Raw genomic sequence first — 17,547 nt, forward strand, 5'->3', positions numbered from 1 at the left:
AGTATTATTGACGTGCCCCCCCTCTTCCAAGTGCAACGAAATGGTCTTTTAATCAGCAGATTCGGTATCAGTTGCTGATGACAAATTCTGCAACCTGGCGTTAGTTATAAATCAAAAAGTCAACTTGGCAACGAAAAAAAGCGTAATATGCAAAAAACTGAGGGCGCAAAACTAGCTATTTCATTTAGATATGGAGGTCGATTCGAGAGAATTTAGACTAAACCAACATTTCATCCCTCAGAAAATGATGGGATGTTTTCTTCATTGAAGCATCAAAACATAGCAAGTCAACTTGACAGTTATATGAGTTAATAAAAGGAAGGAAAACTCTTCAGCTTCAGGAAAATTCTCGTCGGTTTTCACCTGAGCCTATTTGAAGAATGGGCCTAATTCGTTAACGTCAATTGCTCCCGCCTTTATCGGTGCAAGTGAGATCTTATACATCACAAACTAAGAACGTAGTTAGGATGCAGTGAAAATCCGCATAAAAGAAACACCAGTATTAAGGACCTTTACCCTAAAATTACATTATTTTTATCAATTTAATAAAAACACAACTGATCTCATAAAATTTTAGGTACTTGTATACATAAGACTAAAATGTGAATTTTAATCGTTCAGTAAGATAGCTGGCGCCTTCTTCCAAGAAAACATGGAGGTTCTTTTATGCGGGTTTTTCACCGTAGTGCAAAACTCTTGTACCAAAGAGCAATGCATTCGGCTTTATAAAGATACATTTTCCTACAGGTCTGTCGGCCCTGATGCTAGAAAGGCTCGAAATATGAAATCAGTGAAGAAGGAAATTCACTCAGGCCAGCTGTATTACGGAGGGCAGGCTCTTACTTGGCATGATAAAGGGGCATTGAAGAAGAAAGCAGACACTAAAAAACAGACGTTAAGTGCACTGATGGGTTCATCAACAACTGAAAGTCACGTGATGCAGACGTCATCGATGAATGCATGCAACAAAGGTTAGATCATCTGATTGCTTTTAAATCATTCTCAATTGCCTAATGTGGACATGTGGTTTAGTTTGTAATTCTTGAAGCACTTCATCAATGTTCCTAGTCGCTGTAAAGGTGCAGTAACTGGGTGGGTGGTTATCGTGAGTTGTCCGTTATTGTGAGGTGTCTGTTATTGAGAGGTATCTGTTATTGAGAGGTATCTGTTATTGAGAGGTATCTATTATTGAGAGGTATCTGTTATTGAGAGGTATCTGTTATTGAGAGGTATCTGTTATTGAGAGGTATCTGTTATTGAGAGGTATCTGTTATTGACAGGTATCTGTTATTGAGAGGTGTCTGTTATTTAGAGGTATCTGTTATTGAGAGGTATCTATTATTGAGAGGTATCTGTTATTGAGAGGTATCTGTTATTGAGAGGTATCTGTTATTGAGAGGTATCTGTTATTGAGAAGTATCTATTATTGAGAGGTATCTGTTATTGAGAGGTATCTGTTATTGAGAGGTATCTGTTATTGGCAGGTATCTGTTATTGAGAGGTATCTGTTATTGACAGGTATCTGTTATTGAGAGGTGTCGGTTATTTAGAGGTATCTGTTATTGAGAGGTATCTATTATTGAGAGGTATCTGTTATTGAGAGGTATCTGTTATTGACAGGTATCTGCTATTGAGAGGTGTCTGTTATTTAGAGGTATCTGTTATTGAGAGGTATCTATTATTGAGAGGTATCTGTTATTGAGAGATATCTGTTATTGAGAGGTATCTGTTATTGACAGGTATCTGTTATTGAGAGGTATCTGTTATTGACAGGTATCTGTTATTGAGAGGTGTCTGTTATTTAGAGGTATCTGTTATTGAGAGGTATCTGTTATTGAGAGGTATCTGTTATTGAGAGGTATCTATTATTGAGAGGTATCTGTTATTGAGAAGTATCTGTTATTGAGAGGTATCTGTTATTGAGAGGTATCTGTTATTGAGAGGTATCTGTTATTGAGAGGTCTTTGTTATTGAGAGGTATCTATTATTGAGAGGTCTTTGTTATTGGGAGGTATCTATTATTGAGAGGTATCTATTTTTGAGAGGTATCTGTTATTGAGAGGTATCTGTTATTGACAGGTATCTGCTATTGAGAGGTATCTGTATTGAGAGGTATCTGTTATTGAGAGGTATCTATTATTCAGAGGTATCTATTATTGAGAGGTATCTGTTATTGAGAGGTATCTGTTATTGGCAGGTATCTGTTATTGAGAGGTGACTGTTATTGTGAGGTATCTGTTATTAAGAGGTATCTGTTATTGAGAGGTATCTGTTATTGACAGGTATCTATTATTGAGAGGTATCTGTTATTGAGAGGTATCTGTTATTGACAGGTATCTGCTATTGAGAGGTGTCTGTTATTTAGAGGTATCTGTTATTGAGAGGTATCTATTATTGAGAGGTATCTATTATTGAGAGGTATCTGTTATTGACAGGTATCTGCTATTGAGAGGTGTCTGTTATTTAGAGGTATCTGTTATTTAGAGGTATCTGTATTGAGAGGTATCTATTATTGAGAGGTATCTGTTATTGAGAGGTGTCTGTTATTTAGAGGTGTCTGTTATTGAGAGGTATCTGTTATTGAGAGGTATCTGTTATTGAGAGGTATCTATTATTGAGAGGTATCTGTTATTGAGAGGTATCTGTTATTGAGAGGTGTCTGTTATTTAGAGGTGTCTGTTATTGAGAGGTATCTGTTATTGAGAGGTATCTGTTATTGAGAGGTATCTGTTATTGAGAGGTATCTGTTATTGACAGGTATCTGCTATTGAGAGGTGTCTGTTATTTAGAGGTATCTGTTATTGAGAGGTATCTATTATTGAGAGGTATCTATTATTGAGAGGTATCTGTTATTGAGAAGTATCTGTTATTGAGAGGTATCTGTTATTGAGAGGTATCTGTTATTGTGAGGTATCTGTTATTGAGAGGTATCTGTTATTGAGAGGTATCTGTTATTGAGAGGTATCTGTTATTGAGAGGTATCTGTTATTGGGAGGTATCTGTTATTTAGAGGTATCTGTTATTGAGAGGTATCTCTTATTGAGAGGTGTCTGTTATTTAGAGGTATCTGTTATTGAGAGGTATCTCTTATTGAGAGGTATCTATTATTGAGAGGTATCTGTTATTGAGAAGTATGTGTTATTGAGAGGTATCTGTTATTGAGAGGTATCTGTTATTGTGAGGTATCTGTTATTGAGAGGTATCTGTTATTGAGAGGTATCTGTTATTGAGAGGTCTTTGTTATTGAGAGGTATCTGTTTTTGAGAGGTATCTGTTATTGAGAGGTGTCTGTTATTTAGAGGTGTCTGTTATTGAGAGGTGTCTGTTATTGAGAGGTATCTGTTATTGAGAGGTATCTGTTATTGAGAGGTATCTGTTATTGACAGGTATCTGCTATTGAGAGGTGTCTGTTATTTAGAGGTATCTGTTATTGAGAGGTATCTATTATTGAGAGGTATCTATTATTGAGAGGTATCTGTTATTGAGAAGTATCTGTTATTGAGAGGTATCTGTTATTGAGAGGTATCTGTTATTGTGAGGTATCTGTTATTGAGAGGTATCTGTTATTGAGAGGTATCTGTTATTGAGAGGTCTTTGTTATTGAGAAGTATCTGTTATTGAGAGGTATCTGTTATTGAGAGGTCTTTGTTATTGAGAGGTATTTGTTATTGTGAGTTATCTGTTATTGTGAGGTATCTGTTATTGAGAGGTATCTGTTATTGAGAGGTATCTGTTATTGAGAGGTATCTATTATTGAGAGGTATCTGTTATTGAGAGGTCTTTGTTATTGAGAGGTATCTGTTATTGAGAGGTATCTGTTATTGAGAGGTATCTGTTATTGAGAAGTATTTGTTTTCGTGAGGTATCTGTTATCGAGAGGTCTTTGTTATTGAGAGGTCTTTGTTATCGAGAGTTATCCGTTATCGTTAGATGTCCGTGGTTGATATCTATCTGTTATCGTGAGGTATCTGTTATTGGGAGTTGTCTGTTATTGTAAGGGAACTGTTTTTGAATGGTGTTGTTTCTGAATGGTATCAGTTATTGAAGGTTGTCCGTTATTGAAAGATGTCTAATCGCGTCTTCACTATTTTGACATTACATAAACTTGCGTTAGAAAGGCATTTTCGCTCTATGGTAAATTGTTTTCTGAAATTATGCTTAATCGATATCGCCGTTCAGAAATATAGCCTCGTTTCATCTCTCTAAAGATAAAGATCAAGGTGAAGTGAATGGAATATCAGAAGAGTTGTAAGTTTTGTAATATACGAATTTTTATTACTTTGGTTGTGATTACTATAGCATCATTTTTGGTTAATTTAAAGATTGCATAAATGTTCAAGAAGGGCTTTATAAAATGACATGAAAACTTATCATTTAAGGAAGACGAAATCAAAGCATGATCGGAGGCACATCAATGCCTCAATATTTTGACATCTTTGTAAGAATACCCTACTGAGAATATCCTACCATCCTTAGCAGAGATGTGAATTTGCTATAGAGCCAATCTGTATTTTGATACTTTAGAATTCTAGTGTAATGACGTCGCAAAAGTATGTTCTCAGCATTTTAAAATTTGCTTCACAAAACCTGAAAGAGCATATGCAAGATCACTCATATCGTAAATCTTCGAATTAGCCCCCTTGGGGCTTATTAATTTTTGATATTTTTAGATGAGGGTTTATTAGAGGGGGGCTTATACGAGGGGGGGGGGCTTATAAAATTATTGTTGACATTAAGAAGACATTATTAAAATACCTCGTTTATTTTAGTAGGAATTTCTTTATGAGCATTTAATTAATTGCTACCAAAAGTATGAATTTGTTGTGGTAATTCAATAAAACGCCATATGGAAACACAGATGGCGAAAATCATCAAATTGAGGGGTCCAATTCGAGAATGTACGGTAGCAGTAGGGGCTTATTAAAAGCCAAAATAACATTGATCCGTTGTCAAGCTTCGAAAATTTCTTAATTATATCCCAGCCAATGGTAAAGATTTGACGTCTTTTTAGAGTCAGTGGTCAAAAGTTACAAATTCTTAAAATAGATTTTTTATGACGTCACGCTTTTGAACTTTATACTTCTGTAAAGACTAGTGTTTATTTCCCTTAGAATCCAGGAGAAAAATTGTGTAGACTTTGCTGTTTCTAATTCATTACAATCTGTAATTTCGCGAAACCCTTGAATGTGATTCCACCTGCCTATTTGTTTTCAAAGACCTTTTAATAGCCATTTGCTTTCAATCTGTGGTTGCTACTTCGCTGAAGGAAAACATTTTTTTTCAGCAAAGATCGACTGAGAATGCCCACCGTGGGGTCAAGAAACCTAAAGAAGTTTTTGCAGAAAGATGAAGAAGGTATTAATTTTGAAGATAATTTTTTTCATTTATTGTAATTATTCTCCTATTATCCTGGATTGCGCATTATCCATTTTGCGCGCAGCTGCGAGGAGAAGGGTTTTGTAGATGTTACCCTTGGTGCTAATTAGATTAAAGAGCATTTAAGAGCTTTGCTTGCATTTGTGCTTGTGCTTGTGTTGCTAGTATAGACCAAGCTTTAACCCCAACTTTTCTGGGATCGTTAGGCGGTGTAGCTTAATCTGGCCCTCTGTACTCATTTTTTCTACACACCTCTCTGCATTGTGGATTTTTATATATCATGAGATATGCGTAGTGTGGTGTCTACTTGAAAATATGCAAAACTTGTTTTTTGCGGACTTTTAAGAAAGAAAATCGATTTGTTGTGCCTACATACAACAGCCTTTGGCAAGATTGGATCCAGAATCCCAAGGCAAAATATTTTTATAGGCGTTTTCTCTAGGCGAATGTTGATCAAAATATAAAAGCTTGTGCTGTATTTTAAAATTTTATTTCCAAATTTCCAATCCTATTCTACATTACTTTACAAATATTCCAGCTTATATTAACCGTAAACCCACTCTGCAAATACCTTGTACCTTTTGTATTTAAACAGAGCAACAAAGTGCTGTAGCTGAAAAAGTTGAGATAAAATCAGCCAAAGATCTTATCAAAGAGGAAAAAGAACTCAAAAAACATAAATTGAAACCAGCCAAAATTGAAATTGCATCTTTGAAACCAAGGCTTTCAACTCCGCCAGCTTTTAATTCAAAATTCAAACCAGTAATTGGAGGTGTTTCTAAAGAAGACGATTTTATAGAATTTTGTGATTCAGATGATATTGTTAGCGATTCATTAAATTCAAGAACACCAAGTGATGTTCCGGTTGGCTCAAGCCTGAAGAAACCCCCACTTGTTCCCAGACCAGCTAAGCCAAACGAAGCAAAGGTATCGATACTTAAATTAGATTGATATTGGCTGACATCTGTCTTTCCATTTTTCATTTCATTATGTTTATACACGTAAAAGTTTCAGTGGATGTACTGTTCTTCAAACCGAAATGTTAAAAGCAAAATTAATAGACAAAGCAAATTCATGCTTAGTGGTAATATTGTTTAACAACGATTTATAGTGAAACAAAGATAAGAAAGCATTAACTCTAGCTCTGTGCGTAGATTTCATCTTTAGATAGCCGTTAGACGTGCCCCTTTAGTTCTTCTACTCAAGCTGCTCCAGAGGCTTATGCCATGCAAAGCCCTTGTATTGCCTGTCGAATCATGTAGCAATTTTTCTTAAAATGTTCCCATTAAAGTTTTTTTAATATCTAGAATCTAATTTCCGGTTGTCTGTGGTTATTTTTCGACGACAGGACAAGGTTATTCTAGTATTTCACGCTTTTCCGTGCTTTCTCCAAAGCAACGATCCAGCACCTTATGGTGTCAAATTTGATGCAATTATCGCGCATTAATAAGAACTCTTTAAACAACAAGCAACTGTTTTTGGTATTTTTTGGCTCATATTTTATTGATCCGTCTTTTCTAAACAGATGAAGGCCATTTCACTTCTTCGTGCCCAGAAAATCAAACTAGATTCGGAGAAAACGGAGACGAATGCGAGAAAGAAATCTCCTGAATTTTTAAAAAAGATCAAAGATAGAGTCAGAAAGAACACCATAGATGAAGGTTTGTTCCTTCAAATGTATTCCAAACTTTCATATGTTTTTCTACTAGACCTGAAGATCCTTGTCTACTGACGGATGCCTAGATGAAGAATGGATAAGGATCACTAACTTCCAAACGAAGTCAGGCGAAGCGCTCTGTAGATTTTTGAAAAAGTTAAAACTTTAGTCATAACATCGTTAATTTTGATTCAGACACTAACAAAATTTTATTTATTTTCGTTGCATTTCTCCCAAAATTAACGCTTGTTCTGTTTCTTAGGGTAAACGAATTAGGACTTGGAAAATATACAATCATCAAATTAAAAAGGTCTTTTCAGTTTTTTGTAAGTAAGAATCTTACAGTTTACATGGTCTTTTTAACTAAGGAAAACGAATTTCCTCTCATTATCCCGCCTCAGCCATAATTTCTACAGTTCTTGTAGTCTGCCCCCTGTTTTCTTCTTTTACCGTGTTTTACTTCATTGAACTTATATTCCAGATTCAGAGAATCACGAACCTTCAAAGAAAAGACGCAAAGGAATTTTAGACGATGCTTTAGGTATTTTGGATTTAGAATCAGAGGAAGGGAAGAAAATTTTGAAAACACAATCTGCCCATGCAGACACCGTTCAACGGGTGGGTAGCATCTATACTAGCTTCTATGTACTAGGTACGGATGGCAACGATAATACAGCCATGAATGTTGTAAATGCAATGATTGCTGTTGCTCAAAAGCATGTCGCATGTTATGATGCTAATACTGTTGATTCTTATTGCAGTAACTATTATTCATTGATCATTTCGTTCTTTTCCGTAATACAAACGTTAGAATGTTTTCCCCTTCAGTTCTGGTTTTTAGGAAATTGCATTCGATTTCACCACTCATTTTGTCGACGTCGAATAATAAGTCGAAGAAAAACCTTAGAAAACTCTTTAGAATCTTCGGTCGAGTATCTTATGATATGTAAAAGATTGGAAAGGTCACGGTACCACTACTTTTTTGACAGACTTCAAAAGAATAGTTTGTAGGTGAAATATTTAAAGTAAGGAACCGCGCAATGCGCCAATACCGGAGAACAACGAACAGAAATAAACCAAAGATACTTAATTATTTTCCCCGATATACCGAACTTCATTAGGGCGAAAATTGTTGGCTGATGAAAGCTGTATTTATGTTAATCGCGACATTGTTAATGTTTAATTTATTGTTGCTTCGATTTTATGCGATATCTAGGCTGAGGCTGAAAGAGAGGCGGCCTATTTTAGCGTCCTTGAGAAGAAGGAAATGTACGAAGAAAAGATGAAGAATATCACTGAAATGGATGTCAAAGTCGTTTGCTGTAAAATTGTAAGTTTTAAAAACAAGCGTCAAATCAATTTTATTTGTTCTTTACAGCAATAAGTGCTACCAGACAGCAATGTCATAAAAATTCTCGTTTCGCCATAGTTTATTGTGATTACCAAACACATAAAGATATTGTGTTGGTTTGATTTCTGTTTGGTTCGGATTTGAATCCTTCACCTTCTCTACATAACTCTGAGTAATCTAATAAGAAGTATTCCCACACAAGGTAGACACTGAATGAACTAGCAAGCATAAGTATTTGTTGCCCTTCAGAACTGGCTGTAAGTTTCGAAGATTATAGTCATATTCTTTAAACAAGATAAAATATATAAAGAGCTTTCTTCTAGAGTTCGGAATTTTATCTATTATCATGTTCCACTCTACCTGATTTTTCTGCTACATTTTCTTATTTTTCTGTCTTTGCCATTCTTTCTCTGGTCTATAGGGCAAAACCTTGAAAGCCTTTCTCAAGAAAATAATGAAAATTCGAAGGCTTCGTTAGTGATGAAGTCCTAACAGTCTTTTTCATGAATTCATTAATTTGGAACAAATTACCTAAAAGAGCATCATGCAATACCTCTAAATATTGAAACTCAATTAACTGTGATACGAATTAGCAGAGCCACATAAGTACAGACTCTTTCCCCATCAAATCGCTGTAACTTGGTCTCTGATAATGGCTTTTAACATAATAGCAGTCACCCGGATTAGCAACTTCACATTTTCCATGGGCCATATTTCACCGGATCTTTAACATATTTCACCGGATCTTTAACATATTTCACCGGATCTTTAACATATTTCACCGGATCTTTAACATATTTCACCGGATCTTTAACATATTTCACCGGATCTTTAACATATTTCACCGGATCTTTAACATATTTCACCGGATCTTTAACATATTTCACCGGATCTTTAACATATTTCACCGGATCTTTAATTTATTTCACCGGATCTTTAACATATTTCACCGGATCTTAACATATTTCACCGGTTCCTTAACGTATTTGATTATTTTGCACTTTCAGAGGTATTAGTTGTGTTCTATCAGGTCAAGAATAAATATTTTAGAATTAGATCTTTGTGACATCTTCACTTCAGAACTAGTGATGTCAGTGATGCTTCCCACTGTCGTCGTTGATTCAGTTGCACCTTTACAGGCCTCTATTCAAAAAAAGTACAACATATTTCCAAAATGATTTTACAATTAATGTTTACTTCTTTCAGTGTAAATATATGCATGAATTCCAGTCAAGTTATTGCAAAGATAAAGGTCATTTCACGGTGAAAGTGGATGCAGTCAAAAGGTTTTTCATGTGTAAAAACTGCAAGCATAGGACAACCAGTTTTAAGAAGCTTCCAGTCCAGCCGTGCAGGTATGCTTATGAATTTCGTTTTTGCATTGCATTGCCTTTGGAGCAATCTCAAGTAATCTTCCACGAATGGGCTAGTCGCCTCGTTATGGATGTAAACGTCCGTAGTCTCACTCGATCGACCTCATAAGTGGACCATTCGCCTCATAGTTAGTATCTGTCTCATTAATGAACCAACCTCGTCATAATCGAAGAGTTTGAATAATTTAACGCAGTCCCATTTACAGCAGGCCAATTGTTTTTGACTTGAGGGGACTAATAATTTCACATGGTCGGCGGACATGAACAATCCGGAATGGTTTCATGTCCTTCTTGATGTCATATTTTTAGAAGAGCGTTCCCTGACCCTAGGCAACCCGTGATTCGTTGATGCAGTCACAAAACTCCTTGACGTGTATGACACGAGGTTAATCGGATTATCCGAACCGGATTCTTCACCTTCGCCCACATAGTCAAGACTGAACGGGAGTGCGAACAATCTAAAATAATCTGACTGACGATTAGACATTAGCATTTTGTATAAAAGAGACCAATGGAGTAATGTCACATGATCTGTCTCAGGAAGAGGGCCGATAGTATCTTGATTAAGCAACACAGTCTCGCGTGATTTACTTTGTTGTTTTGAGGTCTGTCTTCTCGATGCAAATGTTTGCTCAATGTTTACTTTTATAGCAGGTTGTAGCAGGAATCTTTCAACTTTGATGCATCACAAAAGATAACTGATGCAGTCATTGTATTTCGCACAGCCAAATATTGAGTAATATAAGGCATGAAAAGGAACAATGTTACTGTTCATCACTCTTCTTAGAATAAGATATCTTATCAAATGATGACAAGCAAAAAGTGATCGAAAATTAATATTCAGGTACCGATTGACAATAGCATGGGTGAAAGGATGGCGCGTTTTTGTAGCAAATAAGCTTCCAGAAAAAGACCCTGTTTGTTCTTATTAATTCGAGATAACAATTGCTTAAAGGCATTCAGTCATGATAAAAGGACAGGGTACGCCCAAACGTAACCAAATCCGCTGAGTCATGGTTTTCGTGCTGCAATGCTATTGGTTGACCTGGAACTGGTCACATGAATTACCTCGTACTGAATAACATAACAGTTTCCATCAATAGCAAGTTGTCAACAACGGATGCCGATATCACGTGAAATTGCAGCGATCACACCAAAACCAAATGACCCCCTATATAGAAGGCCTATTTACGAAACCGAATCCCCCCTATATATAGAGAAGGCCTATTTACGAAACCGAATGACCCCCTGTATATAGAGAAGGCCTATTTACTACCATGACTCAATGCTTTTAATGCTTTTTGAGCATATTCAAGCGGCAACACAAATATGCTGCAAATTCTTTTCGCTTCTCTTTTTCTCATAGCTTTGTGACTGTTTAATTAGCAAGGAGTTTTAAACTGAATTGGCAATGAGTAATGAATAATGAATAATGAAATATAATTAACTATGTTTACATAAAGCAATATTTACTCGTCATTTAATCACAAGACAAGCTCGGTTAAATGATTTTTTCATCATGTTTAGCATTTGTTTGTGCGAAATATGCATCAACACGGGGCTTTTGAAATACAACCTTTCTCCTTCCACAGTCAATTGTTTGCAGTTTTTATTGAAAAGGTGCCTTTCCCGTCAATTTGCTGAGTAGGCAGTTGCAATGCTTATGTTGATTTCTTTGTTTCCATAGCACCCTGCCATATTGCTCATCCACGTGATACCATCCATCTGTGTGTAGTCATGTTCATCTTCTATTTTTCATCACAGAGTTATTATTTTGTATATTAACACCAGGGAGTCTTAAAACTAATTTGTTCTCGTTGTTCTCGACGCGGTAAGATATCTGCTGGTGTCCTGAGCATATGATCGCCATCCCTTCCATCTTCTTTATTGTTTCCATCAGTTGAAAGCCTTTCATTTACGTGTTGTTACTTGCACACTTCTGCTTTTCCAATCTTATACCTGGGTTAATGTTTTGTGCTTATCTTGCTTTGTCGATGCCAGTTTTGAGGCTGTTCATCTGTGTCTTGTTGAAATTATTTATGTTCTCCCACTTTTATAACACTTTTATCAATCTGTACACATTCGAAAATGCTTAATGAAGACAAAGAGTGATTCCAACTTTTAAGCCTATAGGGCAATCTGCTATCTCAAACCCAGCAAGATTTTGGTGTACACGCGTTAACCAAATCACATCTCGTCAACATAAACAAAATATATTAAGCATGTATATGTAAGAGAAAACAAGATAAAAGACCAAAATATTTGCAATATTTTCTTCAATTTCTCAATATTACAGATATATTGTGGTATTGATAATGAAATAGAGCAAGAAAGTATAGATGTTGAAAAAAGCATTGCAAAGAAGGGATAAAATGCTTTATTTTAAGAAAAAAAATTGCAAGAAGAGAGCATATTAAATTATAGCATTGATCCTGCCAACTTCCAAATGCGGAGAGAATAAAAATATAATAGCGTTCGAAAGAGTAATGCAGTTGTATAATTGGGTAATTTTGGAGTTACAATCGAATAATCCTGTCGATTAACTGTGTGTTTTCGAATAGCTTTAATATTATATAAATTGATAAACTATGTGTGATGGCACAGTGTTCATTTTGGAGTTACAATCCAAAATAAAAAGGATCCTTTACAGAGTAATTTCGCTAATTTGATCCACTATTTATTAAAATACCAACACGAGTGGCAATTTCATCTGAATTTAAACACTTTTTTCCATATCGTATTAGATTAGCTTAGATTTTATTTTATTTTTGTTCTGTACATTAGTTAACTGATTTTTCACAGAGCAGGTCAACCAACTATTTTTTTACATTACTTAATATCATATAACATACATTAGCCTGTGTAAATGATAAAAATGAAAAGTAGAGACGCGATGGCATGAAAACGTGCTTTCGTTGCTATAGTTGTTTGTAGTATATATCCTTTAAATTATTAAGAATGGAATATGTATATATGCATGAGCGATATAATTCGACAATGTGTGTGCTTACCATATTTAATCGATTATAAGCCGTGACTAATAGTTATTTTAAGCACGTTTTGGTGCGGCTTGTAAACGAGGACAGCTTATAAACGAGGACAGCTTATAAACGAGGACAGCTTATAAACGAGGACGGCTTATAAACGATGACGGCTTATAAACGAGGACGGCTTATAAACGAGGACGGCTTATAAACGAGGACGGCTTATAAACGAGGACTGCTTATAAACGAGGACGGCGTACATTATTTATCCAGGTTCTACCAAGCATTCCTGCAACCTTGAAGGTGAGGGTGAGGGTTGTAAAGGAACGAAGAAGAAATACTTCTGGACGATATCAATGACTCGTCATCTGGACGATATTATTGTTGGTTGGACTTCTACCGTCTATTTTGTGGTTTATGTACATAATCAGGTTTTCATCAGTTTTTGTGTCCGTCATTCCAAGCCAAGTATTTCTTCATGGTTTTGTTGGTGCGGCCTATAATCAAGGGTAGCCTACATTTTTATAAACCCAATTTGCTGCAGCTTATCATCGAGGGCGGCTTATGAAGGAAAAGGCTTGTGATCGAATAAATAACGGTTTGCTTAACAGAAGTATGCATTTTTTGCATTGAATTTATATACAGAGAATGCTTACTCTAACATTATAACGTTTACAAGCTCATAATTTTAGCAACATAGAATACATAAGATTTGGCATCTTCGAGGGAGAGAACGGATGTTCTTGTCACGATAGTTCGATTTGACAACAAAACTTTATTTCACCGAAAACGCCTTCACTCTATTGCTGCCAAAAAATTTATTACCAAGAAAGCTGAACAAAAGAGCAAAAATTTCAATTAAAGATAACAACGAAGCTCCCAAAAACAAACCCATTTGCCCCCCTAAGTCACTGGTAAAAGCTGAAAGATCATACATCTCTTTTTCTTCAAATGTTGTTTCCGTCATCTCATCGTAATAGACACTTAGCCTCATCAGCCTTTCTCTAACCTCATCTGGGCTCACACTTTTTACTCCTTTCATCGCCGAGACGATATGTGACACTGAGGATGCCTGCCAACTTTGCGGCCATGGGTTACGATTGACTTTAACCTCGTAAGTCTCTTCTTCGCAAATAGGACTGCAGTTGCATTTTCGATAGTCATACTTCGCTATGGATTTGATAAAGCACTTCCAAAACTGTGGGTCGCTGTAGTTAGCCACTTTTGGGTACTTTGGGGGACCCATGAAGCCTCGCATCTCTAACAATACACCAGGGCATTGTTTATAGCAGTTTGTGAAGAAGCACGAACTGTAACATTGCATTTGAGTGTTCTTGCCAGGATATATGCTTTCTTTGTCTTGTTCGTCCCCTCGAACGCATTTCGACGGGTAGGGGCTGGGTTTTAATTTTATAATTCTTCTTCTTATGGCAACATGTGTATGAAATCCTTCTGGGATGGGAATTCCATCAGAAATAGGGACATGTTGCTTTGGATCGTGTATATGTACAATTACTCCTTGGCGCCTCTCTGTAAGTGGTTCGGCTTTTTTCGCATAAGTGAATGTTTCATCAGCCATTTCTTCGTTGTAAAGGATCATTTGCAAACCATATTTTTCACCGGTGGCTTTTTGCTCAAGTGTAGAGTTCCTGTTAAGAGTGACACACGGATAAATGTTTGGAAGAAATGAGAATTTTTCTGGGAAACGAAAGTATTCTGGCAATTCCTGACCAACTCCTGATGTTTTTGCGTCAAATATGCCGATGAACAATCTGCAAGCAAAGTAAAACATATGTTTGTTCATGTCATTCACAAAATATTTGTCGTCCATGAAACTGCAATTTTTTGGAAAATGCTGAAACATTGGTGCCTCTTCGCCATAAAGCATTGGGTTGTAGAAATTTGTATGGCAGAATGTGACCGCAGGTAGATGCATGTGGTTGGTAGGTTTTGTACCCACTGCAATGAAGACTTCGTATCTGTAATACTTGATAAGGCTTCTTGTTGCCGTAATGACAAGAAATACGAGGGCAGAGACGCAAATAACCAGCCAGATAATCCTTGAAATGTTCGTTTTTGATGAAACAATTTTTGGTAACCCATGAATTGTCAAGGATCCGATGTCGTTTGTAACCTGTTCCTTTTCTTTGTCTTCCATCTTCCCTCATAAACCTTTTCTTTTATATTCTCAGATTCTCTTCAGAGTTGAAAGCATTTAAACTTCGACGTAGTTGACAATCTGTACGAGTCCCCGATGCGTTGATGTTACTTTAGATATGGTGGCATCTGGACTACATGTCGTAACTTGTTACCAACGCTTCAAAATATCATGCCCATTCAGCAACTTTACTGCTAACCAACCCACCACCAGGTCACAAAATAAAAGATCGTTATTGTTTCTGGTTCACACCCTACATATGACACCTTGTTGAAATACTTCCCTTCTTTGAATCAAACTTGTTAGATTCCAAAAATAATGTTTGCTGCTGGTGCTGGAATCTTTGAAAGTTAACGAGAAGCTAGCATTTCATGAAGTTTATTGCTATGACAGCCCGATACCAACATGCGAGAGAGTCCAACTATTCCAACACAAACAGCTCGTTAATATCCAACCAGTAGGATCCTAATTAAAACGACCAGATTTTTTTACAATATGTTCAAACATGTTTGGGCAAAGGCTCCTGACATGCCTTTTTACATAAAGAGTATTAGCGTCGTTTGCTTAATCAATTTCGCCGTGCATTATTTACGGTTATTATAGAGTACCGAAGTGATGACGTCACAAAATTCTATTTTTAGAATTCTTCAGTTTTGACGATATATCCCAAAAGGACTTTATGAAGTACCACTAAATTTGCAAAATAAGTTTAAAGTGTTATAAATTCGCTGAGATATGGCCACATAAGCACAGGCTCTTTCACCATCAATCATCTGTAATTTTGTCGTGATTCATAACTTAAATTTACCAGGCCAGTACTCGTTGGCAAACTTAAAATCTTTGATTGGCCATTTCTCGTGCAATTTTGAACACACCTAACTGATTTTGCGTGTTGAGTGGTATTATATGCCGCTCTTTCAGGTTAAGTGGTCAGAATAACGAAATTTTAAAAATGCATTTTTGATGACGTCACATTTCGGTACTCTAGTGATTGATTATACGGAAAGCAGCCTGCTGGTTTCGAATTTCAAATCAAATGCATGTTTTTTAATGACTAATTGCCTTGTTTGATCTTCAATGTTTTTTTTCACTCTGATGTTCGGGCTGCTAACACCTTTTGCAGGACTGTAATGGTTGCGTGTGGATGCGTCTTCTTTTCATCTGTTATACCGCACATAAATATGACATTTTCATAAAGCATACATCGACTGCAAATTTGTTCAGCGTGACAAACTTTCGGATAAAGATTTGCCCGAAAATTTAATTGTGAAAAACTTGGAATTGTCCGAAAGTTTGTCGCGCCGAAAAAGTTGTACCAACTGTTATATTGTGATATGGACACCCTATGAATGCTTTTTAGGCACATGTCAGTTATGTAAATAGTTAGTTGAAATTTGAGGATCGACTCGAGAACATGGCGTTTCTTTAAGCATTTCTACACAGTGAGAATATAATACCAACTGCGAATGCTCATTGCTGATCACATTGGAAACTATGTGATATCCGAATCTGTACTCCTAATACCAAACAAAACCTAAATAGTTTTTACAATCTTTAAACATGGGTAGGTCTGCAAATTTTTTCTACAACATTTGTTTTTCCAAGGCAATAGAATGGTCAGTCCATACAATTAATGTTCATTGTTTTCAGTTTCCTTTAAGAAAGCAATCCTTACCGCCAGTTATTGCACAGACCATCACCAGTAAGGATATAGAACTTGAACATGAGCCAGAAGACTTTTGGAAAGTCTAAGAAAGCAATAAAAATTGAAATGCGTCTGCAAAAATAATGTGTAATGAAATGAATGAGCACCTTAAACAAGTCACGAAAATACGAACGTTAGCAAGAAGTTTTTTTTATTTGTATTTTAGAAACTTTGATCTCGGACCGGTACTTTGTTCGAGCGGTGGCTAGTTTCAATGCACGTATTTTTTTGGTAGGAGATTAAGAATTTGAGCCAGGTTGGTTCTTAGAGCTTCTTAACGTTATCATATTTTCAGTACTCAAAGTTGCTTGCAAGTTTCTCAAGAATTCAATTACAGTCTTAAATTTGTTTGAATCAGTCAATAACTTGAAACATCCAAAGCATCGGTCAACATTTGTTTGAAAATTTGTTTGTCCGAAATGTCAAAAATATGTCCGATACTTTTCGCCAAAGTTTATTGTCCGAAATTTATCCACTGAAAACTTTTGTACTTAATTTTGTCTATGCTTAAAGGCAATCGACAGATTCGAGTGGTTTGAACCATGTGTCAATCAAAATTAGCCAATCAAGAAGCGTAATTCCACTCACGTGATTATTGACTGGCCATTAGCTCATGCACAGATGGCTTGAGCCACTGAAATCTCAACTTATTGAATCATATACTGCAGAGAACACAACAATCAAGAAAGGCCATTTGTAATACGTGATATATTCTCATAATGTCTCAGCATCATGCTGACTCAATCCGACTAACTGAACAACTTACTTACAAATAATATAATGCGATACCATCCACAACTGTCAGGAATAATAACAACTTTTTATGTGAAAGTGCACTATTAACCTCTCTAGACTTTACACTAATCAGTCTGAAGCCTCTCTTGTTAAATAAACCATCCGTGTCCACTGCTTATAGAGTATAGAGGTGCAAATATTATACTTA

The 17,547-nt window shown here is 36.1% G+C and overlaps 2 protein-coding genes across 2 annotated transcripts in view; one reads left to right on the forward strand and one right to left on the reverse strand.

Annotated features, from left to right (window-relative positions):
- LOC135692562 (protein MCM10 homolog) overlaps positions 1–17,547 on the forward strand; it is a 45,631-nt gene that overhangs the window by 13,491 nt on the left and 14,593 nt on the right. Inside the window, exons 9-16 of the mRNA XM_065210737.2 lie at positions 748–971; positions 4,209–4,248; positions 5,285–5,355; positions 5,972–6,303; positions 6,902–7,037; positions 7,515–7,651; positions 8,250–8,363; positions 9,591–9,739. Coding sequence (XP_065066809.2) covers positions 748–971; positions 4,209–4,248; positions 5,285–5,355; positions 5,972–6,303; positions 6,902–7,037; positions 7,515–7,651; positions 8,250–8,363; positions 9,591–9,739 — 1,203 coding nt within the window. The remainder of the gene's footprint in view (positions 1–747; positions 972–4,208; positions 4,249–5,284; positions 5,356–5,971; positions 6,304–6,901; positions 7,038–7,514; positions 7,652–8,249; positions 8,364–9,590; positions 9,740–17,547) is intronic.
- On the reverse strand, positions 10,609–16,183 carry LOC135692565 (bile acid-sensitive ion channel-like). Its single transcript, XM_065210741.2, has one exon. The coding sequence runs from the start codon at positions 14,897–14,899 to the stop codon at positions 13,517–13,519; it is 1,383 nt and encodes a 460-aa protein (XP_065066813.2). The 5' UTR covers positions 14,900–16,183; the 3' UTR covers positions 10,609–13,516.

This window comes from Rhopilema esculentum, chromosome 3 (assembly GCF_057945365.1).
Source record: "Rhopilema esculentum isolate cy_ngs chromosome 3, ASM5794536v1, whole genome shotgun sequence".
Classification (NCBI taxonomy): domain Eukaryota; kingdom Metazoa; phylum Cnidaria; class Scyphozoa; order Rhizostomeae; family Rhizostomatidae; genus Rhopilema; species Rhopilema esculentum.

Excerpts from the sequence above, each read along its gene's own strand:
- LOC135692565 (XM_065210741.2), bottom strand. The coding sequence starts at position 14,899 with ATGGAAGACAAAGAAAAGGAACAGGTTACAAACGACATCGGATCCTTG.